This window comes from Acanthamoeba castellanii (genome assembly GCF_000313135.1).
Source record: "Acanthamoeba castellanii str. Neff unplaced genomic scaffold scf7180000084582, whole genome shotgun sequence".
NCBI classification, from domain to species: Eukaryota; Discosea; order Longamoebia; family Acanthamoebidae; genus Acanthamoeba; species Acanthamoeba castellanii.
In genome coordinates this window covers 75,526-94,049 of record NW_004457252.1, presented here as the reverse complement: position 1 = coordinate 94,049, position 18,524 = coordinate 75,526, and the positions used below count along the sequence as shown (strand labels likewise).

The 18,524-nt window shown below is 61.5% G+C and overlaps 6 protein-coding genes across 6 annotated transcripts in view; 2 read left to right on the top strand and 4 right to left on the bottom strand.

Moving 5' to 3' along the window:
- The window catches only part of ACA1_048440 (uncharacterized protein), a gene marked incomplete at both ends in the record, with an annotated part of 2,795 nt that extends 2,281 nt beyond the window's left edge, over positions 1-514 (top strand). The window contains one exon of the mRNA XM_004333009.1: positions 27-514. Within this exon, the coding sequence (XP_004333057.1) occupies positions 27-514 (488 nt within the window). The remainder of the gene's footprint in view (positions 1-26) is intronic.
- Positions 515-904: 390 nt separating this feature from the next.
- On the bottom strand, positions 905-5,645 carry ACA1_048430 (uncharacterized protein; the record flags this gene model as incomplete). Its single annotated transcript, XM_004333008.1, has 19 exons — positions 905-1,912; positions 2,001-2,120; positions 2,196-2,267; positions 2,372-2,458; positions 2,544-2,654; positions 2,782-2,890; positions 2,988-3,090; positions 3,184-3,391; positions 3,459-3,701; positions 3,887-4,007; positions 4,087-4,222; positions 4,358-4,451; positions 4,565-4,629; positions 4,724-4,857; positions 4,957-5,050; positions 5,160-5,246; positions 5,312-5,391; positions 5,467-5,525; positions 5,640-5,645. The coding sequence occupies 19 exons, from the start codon at positions 5,643-5,645 to the stop codon at positions 905-907; spliced, it is 2,937 nt and encodes a 978-aa protein (XP_004333056.1).
- Positions 5,646-5,878: 233 nt separating this feature from the next.
- Positions 5,879-10,765, top strand: ACA1_048420 (uncharacterized protein; the record flags this gene model as incomplete). The annotated part of the gene is made up of 7 exons (XM_004333007.1): positions 5,879-5,889; positions 5,948-6,065; positions 6,138-6,256; positions 6,444-8,001; positions 8,086-8,199; positions 8,322-8,919; positions 9,009-10,765. 7 exons carry the CDS (start codon positions 5,879-5,881, stop codon positions 10,763-10,765), a joined length of 4,275 nt encoding a protein of 1,424 aa, XP_004333055.1.
- Positions 10,766-10,908: 143 nt separating this feature from the next.
- On the bottom strand, positions 10,909-14,178 carry ACA1_048410 (AcylCoA oxidase; the record flags this gene model as incomplete). The annotated part of the gene is made up of 13 exons (XM_004333006.1): positions 10,909-11,072; positions 11,177-11,307; positions 11,451-11,617; positions 11,736-11,818; positions 11,950-12,041; positions 12,075-12,087; positions 12,170-12,289; positions 12,441-12,558; positions 12,701-12,864; positions 12,992-13,416; positions 13,520-13,686; positions 13,831-14,094; positions 14,134-14,178. 13 exons carry the CDS (start codon positions 14,176-14,178, stop codon positions 10,909-10,911), a joined length of 1,953 nt encoding a protein of 650 aa, XP_004333054.1.
- Positions 14,179-14,934: 756 nt separating this feature from the next.
- Positions 14,935-16,998, bottom strand: ACA1_048400 (rieske [2fe2s] domain containing protein; the record flags this gene model as incomplete). The annotated part of the gene is made up of 6 exons (XM_004333005.1): positions 14,935-15,045; positions 15,168-15,289; positions 15,410-15,608; positions 15,690-16,169; positions 16,291-16,593; positions 16,759-16,998. The coding sequence occupies 6 exons, from the start codon at positions 16,996-16,998 to the stop codon at positions 14,935-14,937; spliced, it is 1,455 nt and encodes a 484-aa protein (XP_004333053.1).
- Positions 16,999-17,538: 540 nt separating this feature from the next.
- Positions 17,539-18,524, bottom strand: part of ACA1_048390 (domain found in dishevelled, egl10, and pleckstrin domain containing protein) — a gene marked incomplete at both ends in the record, with an annotated part of 1,142 nt that continues 156 nt past the window's right edge. Inside the window, 5 exons of the mRNA XM_004333004.1 lie at positions 17,539-17,666; positions 17,748-17,828; positions 17,911-18,075; positions 18,145-18,262; positions 18,353-18,488. Coding sequence (XP_004333052.1) covers positions 17,539-17,666; positions 17,748-17,828; positions 17,911-18,075; positions 18,145-18,262; positions 18,353-18,488 — 628 coding nt within the window. The remainder of the gene's footprint in view (positions 17,667-17,747; positions 17,829-17,910; positions 18,076-18,144; positions 18,263-18,352; positions 18,489-18,524) is intronic.

Genomic DNA, 18,524 nt, shown 5'->3' with positions numbered 1-18,524 from the left:
ACTGTTGGGGGTGCTCTGCGGCGCAGTTACCAAGGCATGGCTTGCCCCGGAAGGAGCGGCGGGCGCAGACGGTCGGCATCAGCAAATGGACAGCTTCGTGCTCGGCTTGGTCAAGGGCACCAACGTGCAGAGTCTGCTGCAGCGATTGACCTGCATGGGGCAGCTTCGCGCCGTGCTCGAGGAGGTCACCTTCCGACTGGGGCGAGTCGAGCTTCTCCTCGCCGACCTCGCCTGTGTCGAACGCCTGTCGCCCCACGTCTCCGTCGAGCGCCGCCTTGTCGCGGGAGATCCCGCCGTGCGCCTGGTGTTCTCCCTCCTGCACCGCGGAGCCAAGTTCGCCCTCGACTTCCACGGCCTCCACTTTGGGTTTCCGCACTCGGAGCTTCGCTGGACCCTCTCCCCTGGCTTTGGCCCCGTCGACGATGCCAGCATCAGCCGCCTCGTTGCCGCCCACACTGCCGCGCCCACGCATGGCCTGCTTTCTCGTCTCTCTCGCGCTCTTCTGCGCCTGTAAACCGAAACACTTCTTTCACCCTCGCATTGCGTTCGGCTGCACACCGTATAAAAAAGATATAAAATAAAAACAAACAGTGAATCTATTTGTGTAGACCAAAAGAATTGGAGGAGAAGGGTATCGATCCCTTTACCTCTCGCATGCTAAGCGAGCGCTCTACCATCTGAGCTACACCCCCTACACTTGGCCATCTGCGCTACACCCCCTTTATACTTTTTTTGTTATGCTGTGGCATCGCCATTGTATGTTGTTGATCCAGAGTGCTGCCACAGTTTGACATCGACCAACAGCGAGGTGCGGGAGGGGCTGCTTTCATGTCTATGTACATAGAGAAGAGGAAGAAAAAAAGATGTGGTGATGAGGGGTGATGGTGATGATGCTGATGCTGACCTATTGGTAGCCGCTCACGAGGGCCAGCAGTCCATTGGGAGGCGCGCTGTTTTCGCCCCTCTTCTTTGCTGTCGTCTTCGTTTTCTTTATCCCGCTCTTCCTCCTCTTTGCTCCCCGGCCGTCCCCGTGCTCTACCTCCTCATCCTCGCGCGGCTGTCGCGCTTTGAGCGTGCGCAGCAGCTCCGCCGGCGACATCACCACCTCGTCCACCACCATTTCCGCCTCCATCACCTCCACCTGCTCCTCTTCGTCATTGTCTTCATTGCGGTCCGTCGTCGTGGTGGGTATAGCCGGCAGTGGTCGGTCGCCTTCATCGCCATCGGCAGCGCCATCGGCATCGGCATCGGCGCGATCGTCGCCATCGGCCTGATCATCGGCTTTGCCGTCGTGGTCGTGGCCATGGTGGTCGGGCGTCGGGGCGGCCGTGGCCGAGGGCGAGCGGGTGAAGCCGGCCAGGTTGGCCCACAGGAAGTTGAGGTGCTCCCCGAGCAGCGTCGCCATCTCGTTCACGCCCCTCCGCCGCCGGCCCCTCCGCCACCCGCGCTCCTGCGGCGCTTCTGCCGACGACCCCTCCTTCTTCTCCTTCTCCTCCTTCTCTTCCTTTTCCTTTTCCTTCAGCTGTTGCTGCTGTTGGAGGCGCTGCTGCCAGACGGGCAGGGTGCCGGACACGACGCGCACCGTGTAGCGGGTGGTGGCGCCCGCGGCGCTCCGGACGCGGCCGCCGCCGCCCTCAAAGCCAGTGTTGTAGTAGTTGTGCCACCCGTCGTCGCCCGCCGCCTGCTGCGCTTCTTCCTCGTCGTCGTTGTTTTGGTGGTCGGCCTCGTTGCCGTTCTTGTCGCTGTCGTCGCGGTGGTCGCCGAAGCGTTGGCTGCCGGGGAGGGGAGGCCCGTTGAGGTCCGCGGGCGTCGGCGGCGGCTGGGCGCGTGGCCACTGGTTCATGGCCGTCAGCTGGAGGGTGAGCAGCTGCTGCTCCCTCGCCTGCGCCGCGTGGTGATGCTCCAGCCGCTCCTGCAACCATCAACGCTCACCTTGAGTCGCACGACACGACACACACGACACGACACGACACGACACGACACACGCGGGTTGCAAGTACCCTGGCCCAGCGCTTCCGGGCTCGCGCCTGGAGGTAGAGGAGGCCGCCGGTAGACACCGCGAAGCCGCAGCAGCACAGGCCGAGGCCCAGGCCCAGGGCCACGACCGCCACCATCAGCGACTGACGAGCACCAGCCGCCGGGGGGGAAGGGGAAATGAGTACAGAAGAAGGCAATGTGGGGGGACTACAGCTTACCGAGGCGACGGAGCTCGAGCTGCTCGCGACGACCAGGGTCGTGCACCACCCCAGCCCCGACGAATTCGTCACCTGCGAGTGGACGCTAATCAGGCGATGCATCGCACGACACACGACACAGAACGCACGGCTCAGGGCACACGAACACGCACAGCGCACAAGAGGAGGAGGCGCACCCGGTCGCCGAACACGGTGGTGTAGCCCTCGGTGCAGTTGCATGAGTGATTGGCGTAGGTGCCGTGCTCCCCGCAGTCGATCGTGAGCTGCGCGCACGCACGCAAGGCCGCTTGGCTGTCAGTGATCCATTGCCCCCCCCCCCCAAAGGCCAATGTGAGGCCGACGACGTACCGTGACGGGAGTGAAGAGGGTGGTGTCGAGCGAGCACGCCGCCGAAGTGCAGTTGGTGGCCTCAATCGTTGCGGTCTTGTTAACACACGAGTTGTTGCTCGACACGTACGTCTGCATTCGCGAAGCACACGCACACGCACACGCACACGCACACGCACACGCACACGCACACGCACACGCACACGGTGAGCTTGCGGAACACACTTGAATCACTTCAGTTGAAGTAGGGGTGGGTCACCTGTGCGCTGGTGCAGGTGGCGGCCGCTTGGCACAGGCCCGCGGTGAGGTTGTACCAGTTGCGCGCGCCCAGGTACTTGAGCGAGCAGTCGACCCCGCGGCACACCGACCTACCACCCCAAAAGAACGAAAACGAAAAAGAACAAAAGAGCGAAGGTGAGAGTTGGGTGAAGCATCGTGTGAGCAAACCCTGCGCGCGAAACGTACATGGAAGCGTCCCAGTCCTGGTCTTGTGTGCACGGGGGCACACAGTAGCGCGTGCTGCCCTTCTGTACGATGATGTAGGGGTCGAAGCAATCTGGCGCCTCGCCTGCGCGAACGTCGGGTCAGTTGCTGTGTGCGCACGACACACACAACACGACACACGACACACGACACATGCGCACACGGAGCGCGGAGGTACCGGTGATGGGCACGCCGCCAGAGAGGTAGTCGGTGAGGGAGGTGTCGAAGGTGGCGGTCACGCGCTGCTCGACGCGGGCGTGCTGCAGGACGTCGAACGCGCACGTCCCGTTGGCGCCCAGCACGTGGTGACTGTCGACGATAAAGGTCACCCGCGCCGCGCCCGACGGCGGCACCGTCACGGTCGACGCGCTCTGGAATGTCACGCCCTGTGTGCTGCGCGTGTCAGCGCAGGAATTTAAGGAATGCTCGCATTCCTGAGCTTGAAGGGCGTACGCTGCAGGTGGTGGACGGCCAGCGCGTGATGCAGCAGTTGACGGGCTGGAAGGTGAACACGCCGTCGTAGGTGCCGCTGTTGCTGCAGTCGAGGTAGATGGTGGCGTAGGCGTCGGTAGGGCTGAGCGCATACATTCCAGAGCCGGTGATCAGCGGCACGCCGTAGAGCGCCTGCAGCTTGTAGGAGGCCGACGAGATCTCCATTTGGACGCGCATCGAACCCACATCCGGACACGCGAACGTCTGCACGACACACGGCACACGACACACGACACACGACACACGACACACGACACGACGACACACACGACACACGACACACACGACACACGACACAACACGACACACGACACAACACGACACACGACACACGGCTTGGTGTTGGATGAAGGGTAGGTGATGCCAATCAGCGTGGGTGGATGAAGCACCTGAAGAAGTGGTGATGTTGAGAACGGGTTGGCGTTGGAGGCATTGGATCGGAGGAGGCAGCCCGACGTCGGGTTTTCTGCTTCGAGCGACGACGATCGGAACGCAGCAAACTGGTCATACCTGCGGAGGCCGCGACGTGTGGTGAACACGAAATGCGAAAGAGAGAAAGCGATGTCGCGGGGGGGGGGGTCAAATGTACGGATTTGCAGTCTGGACCATGGTCTTGAGGCCCAACGCCTGATTGCATTGGTAGGCGCCCAGCCATTGGTCTGTGAGGACCCCGATTTGGTTGGACAGGATCCCGATGTTCCCGTCCGGCACCAGGAATCCCGATCCTGTGCGTGTGCGTGTGCGTGTGCGGTGGTGCGTGTGCATGTGCGTGTGCGTGTGTGTGTGTATGTGTGTGCGTGTGCGTGTGCGATGACAAATGAGAGCTGCGGCTACAACATCGGACATGCAGGTGTGCAGACCTGGTAGGGAGGCATTGGTGGATGGGAGCATGTAGGTGTAGTAGTTGTAGTTCGTCAACTTGTTCTGGTTCACCTGCGGCGAGTGCAGCGTTACCTGTGTGCGTGCGTATGCGTGTGCGTGTGTGTGCGTGTGTGTGCGTGTGTGCGCCAATCGACCACCATCAGCCAAGTGCGTGGGGTGGAGCACAAGGCGCGCTCTCTAAGTACCGAAATGCCGCTCAAGGAGGCGCTCGGTGAGACCGAATTGAGGAAAAGGCCCTGGTAGAGCGTGCCTGCAGCAACACGATCGAACGTTCATCGTCACCAATTTACCCCAAGTGCGCGCGTGTGCGGTGGAACGTGTGCGCGGTGGCGTGAAGAACGAACCCTGGGAGAGGGCGACCTGCACGTCGTACTTCCACACGCCGAAGCCCAGGGCGTAGCCGTACCACGTGGTGCTGTTGAAGGCCAGCGACGCGTCGTAGCCCAACCACGGGAAGTAGCTCACGTCGCTGCAACACCTGAAGGTTTACATGCATGCACGAAGCCAAGCTCATCAGCAGCGAAGCCACAATCAATACATAGTTGGGAGCTGGCTGGGCTCTGGCAAAGGCACGCACTTGTGGTTGGTCGGGCACTGGTTGGCCGCCGACTGCGTGGGCACTCGCTTCTCGTAGGCGTTGCGGTACATGCCCTTGTACGTCATCCCGTACTCTACGGCAACACACCGCACACACCGCACACGCACACCGCACACGCACACGCGCTCTGGAATGAGGAGGAATGCGGCTGGCGGCTTTCGAAAGAGAAAGAGCAGAGGTACCGATCCGAGAGTTGAGGAGGGAGAGCTGGATGTTGATGGGCTGGGCGGCGCCCCACGGCCTCCCGTACTGGTCCGTGAAGTTGACCCCTGTGTGAAGGCGTGCGTGGTGAGCCTCTTGAAGAAGTAAAGACGTGTAGGACCGGCCTATGCACCATTGTCGAGTTGGACGGAGAGGGCCAGGTTGGAGCCTCCCCCGTAGATGATCCACTGCACCAGCAGCTTCGTCTCGCAGCTGTGGCCATGGAGCTCACATCAATTTTCTTATATTTCTTCTGAACTGTAAAGGGTGTGGTGGTGGGGGGAGTACGTGGGAGTGGAGGCGTCGGAGTAGGAGCAAGTGGTGACATCTGTGGAGGGGAACACCACCTGAGCACACAACGCGGGTGGTGGCCCAAGGGCCAAGACAAGTAGTAGGGCCGCTACTTGTAGCAGTGTGAGGAGCCCCTTGCTATGCACCCCGGCACCACCAGGCCCGTGTACCTCCATCTTCCCGGTGCGCTACTTGCCCCCTCCATCTTCGCCCAAGCCCACAAGCGGAGAAATGAATGGCCCCAAAAAATGAATGGACCTCTGGAATTTCATAAATGCTCTCAACATTCATGGAATATTTTCAAAATAATTCCTAGAACCGCCAACGACGAAGAAAGATGCATCTTGGCCACAACGGTAATCTCAATCCAGAGAAGAAAGAGCAACGTTGAACAACCAAGGGCAGCAACATGTCCTTCAGGTGCGTGCGGGAGGTGCCTGTTTGTGGCAAATCTTGCTAATTTCGTGCAATCCAACAGAACATTCGGTAATTCGCCCGCGAAGAAGGCCACTGATTTCGGAGGGGGCGGGACCAACGGCTGGGCCAACTCCTCCACTGGCGACACAGGGCAACAGCAGCAGCAGCGACCACCCCAGGTTCCATCTTTTTCTTTCTTTCTTATTTTTAAATTTTTATTATTATTGTGTTTATTGACTGTACGCCTGCAGTTTGCCCCTACGTCCTCTGCTGCCCGCTTTGTGGGTGCGGGCGTGCCTGCCACCACCATGCCATCGCTGCCTCTCGCAGCTCCCGCCGCACCCTTCTTGCCCACTGCTCCTCCCACCAGGTGCCCCCTCCTACTTCTCTCACTCCTCTCCCTCTTCTTTCTTGCCATTGCTCGCCGAGCCTCTTGCTCTGGTAGTTCCTGTTGCCTCTCCTTCTATACACGCCTCTTGTCTATTTCTATTTATTTGTTTATGTATTTATTATTTATTTGGAATTCTGTGAATGTGCGTGTACGCTGTGACAAGCAGTACCGGCGGGGCCAGCCACCTGGTGGTGGGCAATGTGGGCCGGGCGGCGCCGGTGATGTCGCTCATGAGCGGCGTACGGTCGGCCGCGCCGTCCGCCACGGCCCCGCTGCGTCCTCCTCCCTTCACGCCGTCACCCGCGCCCACCTCCTCCCTCGCCAATCTGCAGCGCGCCGCGCTACCTACCACGACCCCCACCAGCATCAGCAACAGCAGCTCCACCACGATCACCTCCTTCGCCGTCGGCCCCGCCCACGCCTCGTCGTCGTCCATCTCCTTCTCCGCCGCTCGCCCTCCGCCCCTCTCTTCGAGCAACTCATCGACCACCTTCTCGCCCACTTTGACGACGGCGCCGCGTCGCGTCATCCCCGCGACCCGGCCCGTGTCTCAATTCATCGACGGCCCGACCACATCGCCGACCGCGGCGGGGTCTTCTTCTTCGCCGCTGCAGTCGTCGGCGGCGTCGTTTGGGGTGGCGGCCGGCCAGCGCGGCGGCAGCGTCGACACTGCGCTGCCGTTCCCGCCCGAGTCGTTCACGCCCGAGAACCTGCTGCCCGCCACCGCCGCCGCTCCGCGCTCGCCGGCTGCCGGCGCGGCACCGCTGTCACGCATGTCGTCGCCTCCCCGGCAGTCCCCTGCCGCCGCCGCCGCCGTCGAGCACTACCAGCAGCCGCCGCAGCAGTGGATGCCTCACCCCCACCATTACCAACCGCCGCAGCAGCCGCAGCAGCAGCAGACGATGGAGGACGATGATGACTTCATACCGTTCGCCTCGCAGGAACCCGCCGTGCCCCACCATCAGCAGCAGCATCAGCCGTCCATGCAGCAGCACCAGCCCTTGGCGGCTACGGGCGGTGGTGGTGGTGGGAGCTGGACGGGACCTCCTGCGGCGCACACCCACGCACCGCAGGCCCGCGGCTCTGCCTTCGGGGCATCCCACGCTTCCTTCGGCCGTCCGGCCCTCCACCAGCAGCAGCCGCCGCACCAGCAACTGCAGGGCAGCCCGGTCAACCGGTCGAGCCCTCAGCAGCATCAACAGCAGCCAGTGCACGAGCAGCAGCAGCAGCAGCAGGCGGCAGCGCCTTCGGTGGTTGTCGCGCCGTCGGAGACGGTCGAGGCCATGCACGTCGACCACAACAATCCGCCTCCTTCCGCTGGCGGAGGCGAGGTTATGCCGCCGCAGCCCGAAGCGGCCACCGGCGACCACCATCAGCACCAGAAGCAGCACCCCATGGACGATGCCGCCATGCTGGCCGCGGCAGCCTCAATGGACCTGATGGACGAGGAAGCCGCCCGCCACCAGCAGCAGCAGCAGCGCGAGGAGCCCACGGTCGTGGAGGCTGAGCCTGAGCCTTCGAAGCCGCAGGAGACCCACAGCGCCAGCGGCAGCACCCCTCCGCACCAGCCGCCGCCGGAGCAGCAGCAGCCCGTGGTGGTGGTCGTGGAAGACGCCTCCCGCTCCGCCGCTTCTTCATCGTCGTCTTCGTCTTCATCGTCGACGCCCGCCGCTGCCGTCTCTTCGAATGCTGCGAGCTTGACGCCGCCCTCGGCGCCCAATCCCGTACGTGGCCCGCGCTCGCATCAGCTTGGGGGTCTGCATTTGTGCTGACGTCATTGCGATCCGTCCGCACGGCGTGGTCGCCAGTCGCAGCAGGCCGCAGCAGCCGGTACGTCGCCGGTGCGGAGTCCAACCAGGATCGCGCTGCCGTGCGCGTCGCCCCTCCGCCCGCAGAAGCACCAGCTCACCTCCGACCCCGACGTACGTTTACACCGCCCCTCGCCTCGTGCTTTCAGTTTCTTGTATTGTTGGCATGCCAACCGTGCGTGGAATGTGGTGCGTCATGCATGGAATGCGCGTGTGCTTGTGGTCGCACATTCCAGGAGCTGAAGCGGTTCATCGCCGAGCGGGAGCGGGAGATCGGCATCCTGCGGGACATGATCGCGCAGGAGAAGAGCCAGGCGCGCCATTTCCAGATGGAGGTCTACGAGCGCGACCGCAAGGAGCGGGAGCTGGAGGACCGCCTCAAGGAGCTCACCAGCACCATCGCCTTCAAGGACAAGGAGGTGCTCGAGATCCAGCACGAGCTCGAAAAGACCCGCAAGGAGACCCTCGCCGCTGCTGCAGTCTCACCGGTCAAACAACACGGCAAGGCGTTGACCACGACCAGCGTTGACGCCACGTCAGCAGCGTCGTCAACGGGGGTCAACAAGGAGATCGCGCTGGCGCAGGCAATCGAGGGCGCGGTCAACACCGACAACGACCGCCTGTTCGAGTTCCTGCTCGAGGACTCGATCGACAGCCTCACCGAGTCCCAGCCGCCCGACGAGGAGGACCTCCTCAACGGCGCCTCCGATCTCAAGGGCGGCCGCAAGGGCGCTGCCACCTTCCGCTCGCTCAGCAAGAAGGCCACCGGCGGCGGCGAGCACACCATTCGGCCCCTCAAGCTCAACCCCACCGGCGCCCCTCCCCCGCAGCCCAGTACGCACCATGACACGACACGACACGACACGCACACACACACGCAGATGCTGATGATTGGATGTTTATATGTTGTTCCATGGAAACAGTCAAGTCGGCGATGGCCAAGGCCAAGACTGCGGCGGCCAACGGCAGCGCCGACGAGCAGGCGACGGCGACGGCGACGGCAGCCAAGAAGGGAGGCGGCGGCGCCACGTCGACCACCAGCAACAGCAACCCGGCGGCGCCCAACAGCAGCAAGAGCCCGAAGAAGGTGCGGATCGCCACGCCGCCCCAACCGACGCCGGCCGGGCGGCCTGCCAGCGGCGGCCGACGTGGCAGCGCTGGCCATCGACGCGCAGCCGACAGCAGCGCCAGCCGGCCGTTCCCCGACGACGCGCCGGCGAGAAGCGCCGCAGACGCGTCTGTCGAAGACGAGAACCAGCGACTGCGGGCGGCGCTGACGCAGATGAAGGACAAGTGGCGCGGCGTCAAGCGGGCCATCAGCGGTGGCGCCGGTGGTGGTGGGGAGTCGAGCGTCGATCGTGAGGCCCTGCGCGAGGTGGTGCGCGAGACCCACAACCTGCGGGCCGACCTCCGCGACATCCTGCGCGAGGAGCTCGCCGCCTTCAGCCACACCCTCCTCCCCTCCGCCACCGCCGCCGCTACCACCACCTCCATCGTCGCCGACGCCGCCGAAGCCGGCGCTGACGCTGACGCCCAGCCGGAGCCCAAGCGCCGGCGCGTCGACGAAGAGCAGCAGCCAGCGGCGGTGGTCGAGGCCGAAGCCATCGCAGTGATCGACGATGCGGAGGCGAAGGCGAAGGCGGAGATGGAGGAGAAGATGCGCGCGGCGGAGGAGCAGCTCGAGAAGGAGCGGCAGCGGGCCAAGCTGGTGGAGGACGAGATGAAGAAGGTGAAGCGCAAGACCAAGATCGTGTACGAGCGCTACGGGGTGCTCAAGAAGCGCAAGAGCGAGACCGAGGAGCAGCTCAAGAAGGCCGAGCGCGAGGCGGGCGACCTGCGCAAGGCCAACGCCACCTTTGTCGAACGCAACGAGGCCCTGGACACGCAGCTGCGCGAGGCGGCCGAGCGCGCGACGCAGGCGGGGCTCGCCGCGGACAAGGCGCGGGCCAAGGCGCAGGCGCTGAAGCGGCAGACGCAGGAGCTGGTCCTGTTTCGCGACCGCCAGACCGAGCGCGTGGCGGCGCTCGAGGGCGAACGCGACGAGGCGCGCGTTGCGTTGGAGGCGCTCGACGCGCGGCTGCGCGAGTGTGGCGAGGAGCGCGACCGGCTCGCCGAGCGCGCGGCGGCGCTGGAGAAGCACAACCGGGAGCTCGTGGCGCGGGCCGAGCGCGCGGCGGCCGACGTCGAGAAGGCCAACGTGAAGCTGGCGCGCAAGGCCGACGTCATCGCCCAGCTCACAGCCCAGCTCAAGCGCAAGCGCGAAGCCGAGGAGGAAACCGACAAAGAAGAAACGCCCGACAAGAAGAAGAAGCGAACCGAAGACGAGAACGAAGAAGAGGAAAAGAACGAAGACGAGACGAGGAAGAAGAAGAATGAAGACGACCAGGAGGGGGAGGAAGACGAGCTGGACGGATCGCCGCCGATGACGCTGACGGGCTTCACGTGTCTGACGGCGACGGCCTCGACCCAGGGCGACCCGCTGGCCATGAGCACGCCGGGCTTCCCGCTGTCGGTTCCCCTCATGGACAGCCAGGAGTCGGAGGACATCTTCGGCGTGGAGGAGGTCGAGGAGGCCGAGCCCGTCCTCCCCGCCAGCCCGGCCATGGGCTCCCAATTCGACGACGACGACAACGGCGACAACGACGAGAAGCGCGGCGATGACCACAAAGACCGCGAGTAAGCCAGACATGTTTGCGCTGTCGAACAAAACACACTTTTTGTTGCGCCTTCAGGAGGGCTTGTGGCCACGGCACTGTACATAAACACACGCGACGTTCCCCTCCACTTCTTCAAGACATCTTCTTCCTTCGTCTCTGCTCTCGTTTAAAGGTTGGCCTTCGTCATCTTGTTCTGGATGGCCTCCTGCAGCACCTCGCCGTTGAGGAGGCGCTTGAGGTACTTCTCGTAGCCGGGCGGCTGGGTCGCGTAGGGCGCCTGGTTGAGCGGCTCCTTCTGCGCCCACTTGTACATGTGCTCGTACACGTCACCTGCCGCACACAACACAACACGCGACACGACACGACACGCGCGGGGGTAAGTCTCGTCTTTTGAACGACACAAAAGAGAGAAGAGAGGGAGGGAGGGAGGGAACCGTTGTAGCGGCCGAGGGAGCTGTTGAGGAAGTGGTCGGAGAAGTCGAAGCTGTCGACCAGCGGGACGGCGTCCTTGCGGAGCTCCGACAGGAGCACCTCCACGGCTTCGTTCAGGAGCGGCACCTGCTCCCTACGCTCACGCCGATCGACGTCAAATCAAAGCGAAGTGTGTCGTGTGTGTGCCGTGTCGTGTCGTGTCGTGTCGTGTCGTGTCGTGTCGTGTCGTGTCGTGTCGTGTCGTGTCGTGTCGTGTCGTGTCGTGTCGTGTCGTACTGGGCGAGGTAGCCGGAGCAGGTGAAGTCGCCGAGGTCGCGCTGGACCTGGTAGAGGGCGAAGAGCATGCACAGCTTGTGCAGCACCGCCTGGAGCTGCTTGTCCTCCACCTTCTCCACCGCGTTCGCGAAGTTCCTCACGATCGTGTAGTAGCAGTGCGCCTTCGTCTGCGCGTTGTGCCCCCCCCCGGTCGTCAATAACCGCCGCGGCCCGCCCGAAGAAAAAGAAAGCGAAAAGTGAAAAGCGAAAGCGAAGGGCGTAATAATAAAAAGAATGAAAACGAACCATCTTGACGAGGTCGATCTGGGCTTCGTTCCACACCTGCTTGTCGTTCAGGCCACGGCCCTTCAGGGCGTCGAGCTTCTTGACTGCGCAGTCGAATTGAAGAAGAACACGAGTTGCGTCAGCAAATGAAGATATGACACGACACACACGACACACACGACACACACACAGCGCATGAAGGGCGAGAAGAAGAAAAGGGTGAGGAGGTGCGTACCGGTCTCGAAGACGCAGAAGCGGGCGCGGAGGGCGAAGGCGTCGACCCAGGTCCTGGGGCACAGGAAGTCGGCCACCTTCTGGGCCGGGCACCTGGCGCGCAGGGAGAGCGCCGGGGCCAGGTACTGCACGCTGCCCACTGCACACCGCACCACCGCACACCGCACCACCGCACAGTGAGAGCGGGAAGAGGGGGAGGGCAGAGGCGGCGCGGTACGTACCGAGGGGCTCGCCCTTGGCGGCGCCACGGGCGGTCTTGACCAGGTAGCGCGCCGTCTGGAGGCACATCACCACGTTGTCGCCCTCGTACGTGCACGCGGGCACATAGTTGACATAGATGTCTGGCGAGACGACACGACACGACACGACACGACACGACACGACACGACACGACACGACCAACGACACGACCAACGACACGACACACGTCAGCTGAGCGAATCGCTCTACAGCGCGGGGGCGAGGGGAGTGAACTGGGAGCGGAGGACGCACCGGAGATGCCGGCGAACTTGGAGTAGCCGTGGCCGCCGCAACACTTGCGGCACTCCTCGATGCCGTCCGCCGTCATCCACGTCGTCACCGCCTTCAAACCTGCGCTCGTCGCGTGCACCTGCCACCACCACCATCATCGAAACACACACAACACACACAACACACGACACACAACACACACGACACACAACACACAACACACACACACACACCGACCCGTAAGCGCGTGTGCGATTGAGGAATGTGCGAGGAATGCGCACCTCGGGGAGGGCGGAGACGTCGTCGGACTGGATGTTGCGCATGAGCTCGTCGTAGATGTTGCGCATGTAGCGGCCCGTGAAGTGGAACGCGTAGGCCGTCGCCAGCAGCGGCAGCAGACGGTACTGCTGCATGCGGTAGTCCAACACCTGCTTCTCCGGCTCATCTTTACACATCAAACCACACAAGTCAGCGTGTGCGGTCGCGCGTGTCGTGCTGTGTTGCGCGTGTGTCGGGTCGCGTCGCGTCGCGTCGCGTCGTGTCGTGTCGTGTCGTGTCGTGTCGTGTCGTACTGTCGGCGTCGGAGAACTGGCGACGGACGGCCGAGTAGCGGACGGCGATGGTGCACGCGCGGGCGAGGGTGCTCGAGGCGCCGCCGACGATGCGCGAGCGGATGTACATCATGGTGCCGTAGCTCAGCTTCGACAGCTTCTTCGGGGCCTCGGTCACCACGCCCTCGGGGCTCACCTGCTTGTACTTCATGAGCATCTGGTCGCGCGGGATTCGCACGTGGTCGAAGCGGAGGAAGCCGTTGTCCTGGGTGTCGTAGCCAAACTTGGGGCCGATGTCGCCCACGGTGACGCCGGGCATGGGCGCGTGGTCGTCGGTGCTGCGGATCTGCACGATGAAGGTGGCCACGCCGTGGTCCTTGCCCTCCACCAGCAGACGCGCGTGCGTCACGCAGTGCGTCGACGTCTTGCCCAGTCCGCCGGGCCACCTGAACACACGACACACACCGCACACACGACACACACACGGTCAATTGACGACACGACACGACACGACCAAGGACACGACACGACACACGAGCGGAGGCGTACCACTTGGTGCTGGTGAGGGTGGGGCTGTGGAGGACAAACTCCTGGGTGGCCTTGTCGTAGGTGGCGGTGGTCTCGAGGCCGCGCACGTTGCTGCCGTGTCCCATCTCGGTCTGGGCGTAGCAGCCGATGATCTGGAACGTCTGCGCCAAAGGCAGCCATTGCAGCTTCTACGCAGAGGGAAGAATAGAACATGAACATATCAGAAACAATTATAATGATCGATCTTAAATTAAAAATAAATGTAAAAGTGATTAATTGGGGATGAAGCGAGTAGCGGCTGCGAATGAGATTTTAAAAATTGATGAGCTCACCTGGTCGTTGGTGGCCTGGCCTTGGAGGGTGGGGATGAACATGCTCCAGTGCAGCGCGACCATGAACTCCTCGCCGATGAAGTGGAAGAGATACTCGGCATCCTCGGGCGTAATGTTGTGCTCGATGCACATCTGAATGCCCCTCACCACCTTCTGCAGCACTCGCTCGTAGTTCTGGACGCGCGAGAGGAAGTACTTGTCATCGTTGGCGAACACGGGCTCATCGGCAACCAGCTTCTGGAAGCGTTCACGCGTGGCCGTCGCCTCCGCCCCACCATCAAGCAGGTGCGTCATCAACCGCACATCGAACGAAGCGCCCTTTCGCTCCCTCTTCAAATCCGGGTTCATCTGCGCCATCGATTATCTCTTCGTCGAATCGAGGATTTCAAATTGGTGGTAATGGGAGCCTAGCGTGCAAGCTCGTTGTGGGTGAGTTGATCAGTAAACGCAATCAACGGCGTGCTCACCTCACCCCTCTTTTAGTCCCCGCACGAACCGGAAAGTTGTAGTTGGGAACCCTCTACTTCCTGGGGAACGCTCATCCTCCCACATCGCTCCCAGGCACACCATCATGTTGGTGCTGAGCTCTCAGCTTGAAGAAGACGACAACACTGGTCTCAGTGTGGGTGATGAGTGTGTTGTTGGTTGTTGGTAATGGTTGTTTATTGTTTGTTGGTGGGGTGGTGCTGAGCGTAAAAACAACTCCTCTGATCACAGCATTCACAATCTAAAGCGCACCCACACCACAACACAACACACATTTCCTCCTCTTGTCTAGAACTACACCTCCTCCATCAAGGCCTTGAAGAAGAGAGGGAGTCGTCCTCGCACTAAAATCTCCACACAACAAAAAATGATGACGATGAGAATGATGATGAGGGCGATGATGTCGCGCACCCCCACCCGTGGTTGTTGGCTGGCTGGCTGGCTGACGTCGTCGTCATCGTCATCATCGTCCATCGTCGTCTTCTTCGCAAGTCCTTCCTCCTCGTCCTCCGTCCGCGGCGTTGAGCAAGAGTCGCACCCGGGGGCTCGATATAATGATATGATGATGATAATAAATAGGGCTCTCGGGATTCGACGGTGGTGGCCTCCTCGCGAAGCTCACCAGTCGATCGAACCAGTGGCGGCGGCCCTGTCCCGCGCCACCTTCTCCGAGTTCTCCGAGTAGAAGTTCTTGGCGAACCACCGGCGGTACTTGGCGATGGGACCGTCCTGTTGTTTGGATGATGACGTCAGCAATGAATGCAAAAGATAACAATAATATTCGCTTATTAATAACTGAATGAATAAAAAGGAAATAAATAAATAACAAAGTGTGGGGGGGGGCGTGATACCTCCTTGACGAGGCCGGGGTTGTTGAGGTAGGTCTTGTTGTTCCAGATGGGCACGTCGCGCTCGAACTGCACGATGGTGTTGCCCATGATGAACTTGGCGAAGAAACGAGGCACGGTCCACTCTGCAAGAAGAAGAAGAAGCCAACGACATCGATGTTGACGAATGAGTTGACGAAGGTTGTTTGATGAAGGAGGGAGTGAGTGAGTGTGTGTGTGTGATGTTGGTTGTTGTTGTGGCGTACCAGCAAAGACTTGGTGGGTGATGCGTTGGAGGAGGGGTTGAACGGGGGTGACGGTCTCGATGAGCATCACCTTGCCGAACGGGGTGGCGAAGTGGAGGTGGACCATGCTGGGGCCGACCTGGACGATGTCGACGTCGATGCGCGTGCCGGGGATGTACCGCCCGCGGAACTCGACTGACTGAATCACCCGCATGAACGCCTATAAAAAAAATGTCAGTCTCGCGTGCGTGTGTCGCGTGTGTCATGTCGCGTGTGTCGTGCGGTGTGCGGTGTGTCGTACCAGGTGCTCGTCGACGCCCTTGCCGGCTTCCCAGGTGGCCTCCCAGGCGTGGTGGAAGCCGATCTTGTTGAGGAGGCGGAACACGAGGGGCACGTGGAGGTAGTTGAGGTGGGCCGTGTCGGGGCCGTTCTCGGGGATCTCCTGGATGTGCGCCCGCACCTGGTGGAGCGCGGCGCCGTGCCACTTGTAGCGGCCCGAGTTGATCTCCTTGATGTCGGAGGGCATCCACAGCGGCGGGCGGCCCTCGGCGTCGTGCCAGAGCATCACGGAGCCGTTCATCTCGGTCGAGGGCCACGCGGTGGTCTTCATGAAGCCGGGCACCTTCTCGGCGTAGGGGATGTGCGTGCACTTGCCCTCGCCGTCAAACTGCCAGCCGTGGAAGGGGCACGCGATCTCGTTGCCCACCACGCGGCCCGTCACGCCCAGGTTGGCGCCCATGTGCGGGCAGTAGGCGTCCAGAATCCGCACCTTACCGTCCTCCTGTAATGCGTCGTGTGTCGTGTGTCGTGTGCGGTGGTGTGTGTCGTGTGTCGTGCGTCAGTTGCTGACAAACAAAGAGAGTGTGTGCGGTTTGGAAGAGACGAGACGAGACGAGACGCACCCCGCGGTAGACGGCGAAGAAGTGGCCGAGGAGCTCAAAGTCGCGCGACTCGCCCTTGGGGATGTCGTGCGAGTTGCAGACCTTGTACCAGGCGTTGGGGTAGGGCGGGGGGACGGCACCGCGGAGGCGGCGCGGGCGCTCCCACGGCGGGTACTTCTTGCCGTCGGCGCGGCGCTCGACGTCCTCAAGGCTGACGGTCAACTCGAGCGGGCAGCAGAAGTAATCGTAGGCCCAGCTCAGGGTCCAGGGCGCCGATGCGAGGAAGGCGACAGCAACCCACGCCACCCAGGTGCCCATGAGAGCCTGTGTAGAAGAAGAGGTCAAAAAGATGAGCAAGATAGAAGATAAGTGCTGCTACGTTTTTGCAGATGAATCCAATTATGGACAGGTGACGATGCATCGTCACAACACGTTTCAAGTAGAAGATCGAATGGGAAAGAAAAAGAGAGATTAATTGGGAAATCGTACGCGGGCATTGGTGGTGCTTTCGAGGAAGGCCACTAGTCGCTTAAATCCAGCGACAGAGGTGGAAGCGTCGAAGAGCACTTGAGAAAGGGAGGAGCTGTTGCCTGTCTGCAGATCGGCGAAGGGCGATCGATGAAGAAAGTCCTCCTTGTGTTTGGTCAATGACGAGATGTCGAAGGGATCGACGAGGAGGTGGGCCACCACGGCCAGCAACACCACGCAGAAAGCAACTTTCCAGGCCATGATCGATGTGATGTGTTGTTTCGATTCGAGTGAAATGGAGAAAGACAAGATGTCTATGGATGCGCCGCAACAAGGTTGAACCGAAACAGAAACGTTTGCGCGTTCAGCACTCGAAGGGCAGCAGAAGAGGCGATGGAAGAGACCACGAAGAAGAGATGGAGAGACCACTCGAGAGCGGGAGGCACACAGCACGAACTGGTGCGTTCCCAATTTAATTGGCCCGACGTCACCCTCTTCCAGAGGCGGAGCTTAACCAAAGACTCCAATACGGGTCCTCTGCTAAGCTATCACGAAATTTCATGGCAAGTCACTTTCGACTGGCTAAAAGACTCCGGCGCTTAGCGGTGCCCACCAAAATCCAGGCACGCCCGGAGCCCCGGAAATAATGGTAGTAGCTGCTTGGCTACGGGGTGACGAGTTCTCATTGCCTCAAATTGAGCGAATTTACAAGCCAATCAATGATTTACGTAAAATACAATGTTCCTTTTAAATTCGAAAATTCACGTTCCCTTGTAACGTGAGAATACCCGTGGTGTAAAATTATTTGCCTCGTTTGCTGGAGCGGTTGGTGCTCTTCTTCTCGAAGACGTAGTAGGAGTCGTCGTCCTCGAAGGGTGGACCCGCCACTGCCGTGGCCGCCGCGACAGCCTGCGGCGACGACATCGGCCCTACACGACAAACACACAACACACGTTAGAATGACTCGCATGGCCACCACCAGCGAAAAGATCAAGGCCACGCTTGGGTACCGGAGATGGATATCTTCTTGGTCTTGCGTCCCACCCACTTGATGTAGCCCTTCTGCCTCAACTTCTCGGCCAGCTCGAGCGCTGTGACATTAGGGTTCGGTGGTGGTGAGCGTGATGGGGCGTGCCGGATAAGTGTTAAGGGAGGCTTCGAACAGAGTCGTACCTTGGTCGTTGGTCATGGCGCGATGCCGGTTCTTCATGAGCCAGTCCACCGCCTGGGTGGCGACGAAGCAGTTCTTGTGGGTCTTGTTCTCGAAGTCCTTCCGGCTCTTGGCCTCGATCTCCGCCACCATGTAGGGGTACAGCTGGTCCAGCTCATCGTCCCCATCTGCAATCGCACCCGCATCAGCACGTGGCACACGCACACACCGCACACGACGCACACGCACGACCGCACCGTCTTCGGGGAAGGGCTCGTGCGGGGCGACGGTGGGCGAAGAAACGGGCGAGAAGTTGCCGTCGCCGCCGAAGAAGCGGTAGAGGCCCTTCTTGTCTTCGAACTGCGAGTCGCTCGACTGCACTGGAACCTGGAAACGTCAACGACAAACGCGATCGCGTCAGCGCACCCGTCGCGTGTGTCGTGTTGCGCGACGCGTGTGTCGTACAATGAGCTTTTGGAGGAACATCTGCTGGGCGAGGCTCGCGCCTTCGGCCCTCGTCTTGGCTCGTCGGTTGACCACCAGCCAGTCCACAAACTCGCTCCCCACGAAGCAGTTCTTGTGTGTGCGCAGCTTTTGCTTCCTACACGCGCCACGCCATGCCACGTCAGCTCGCCAC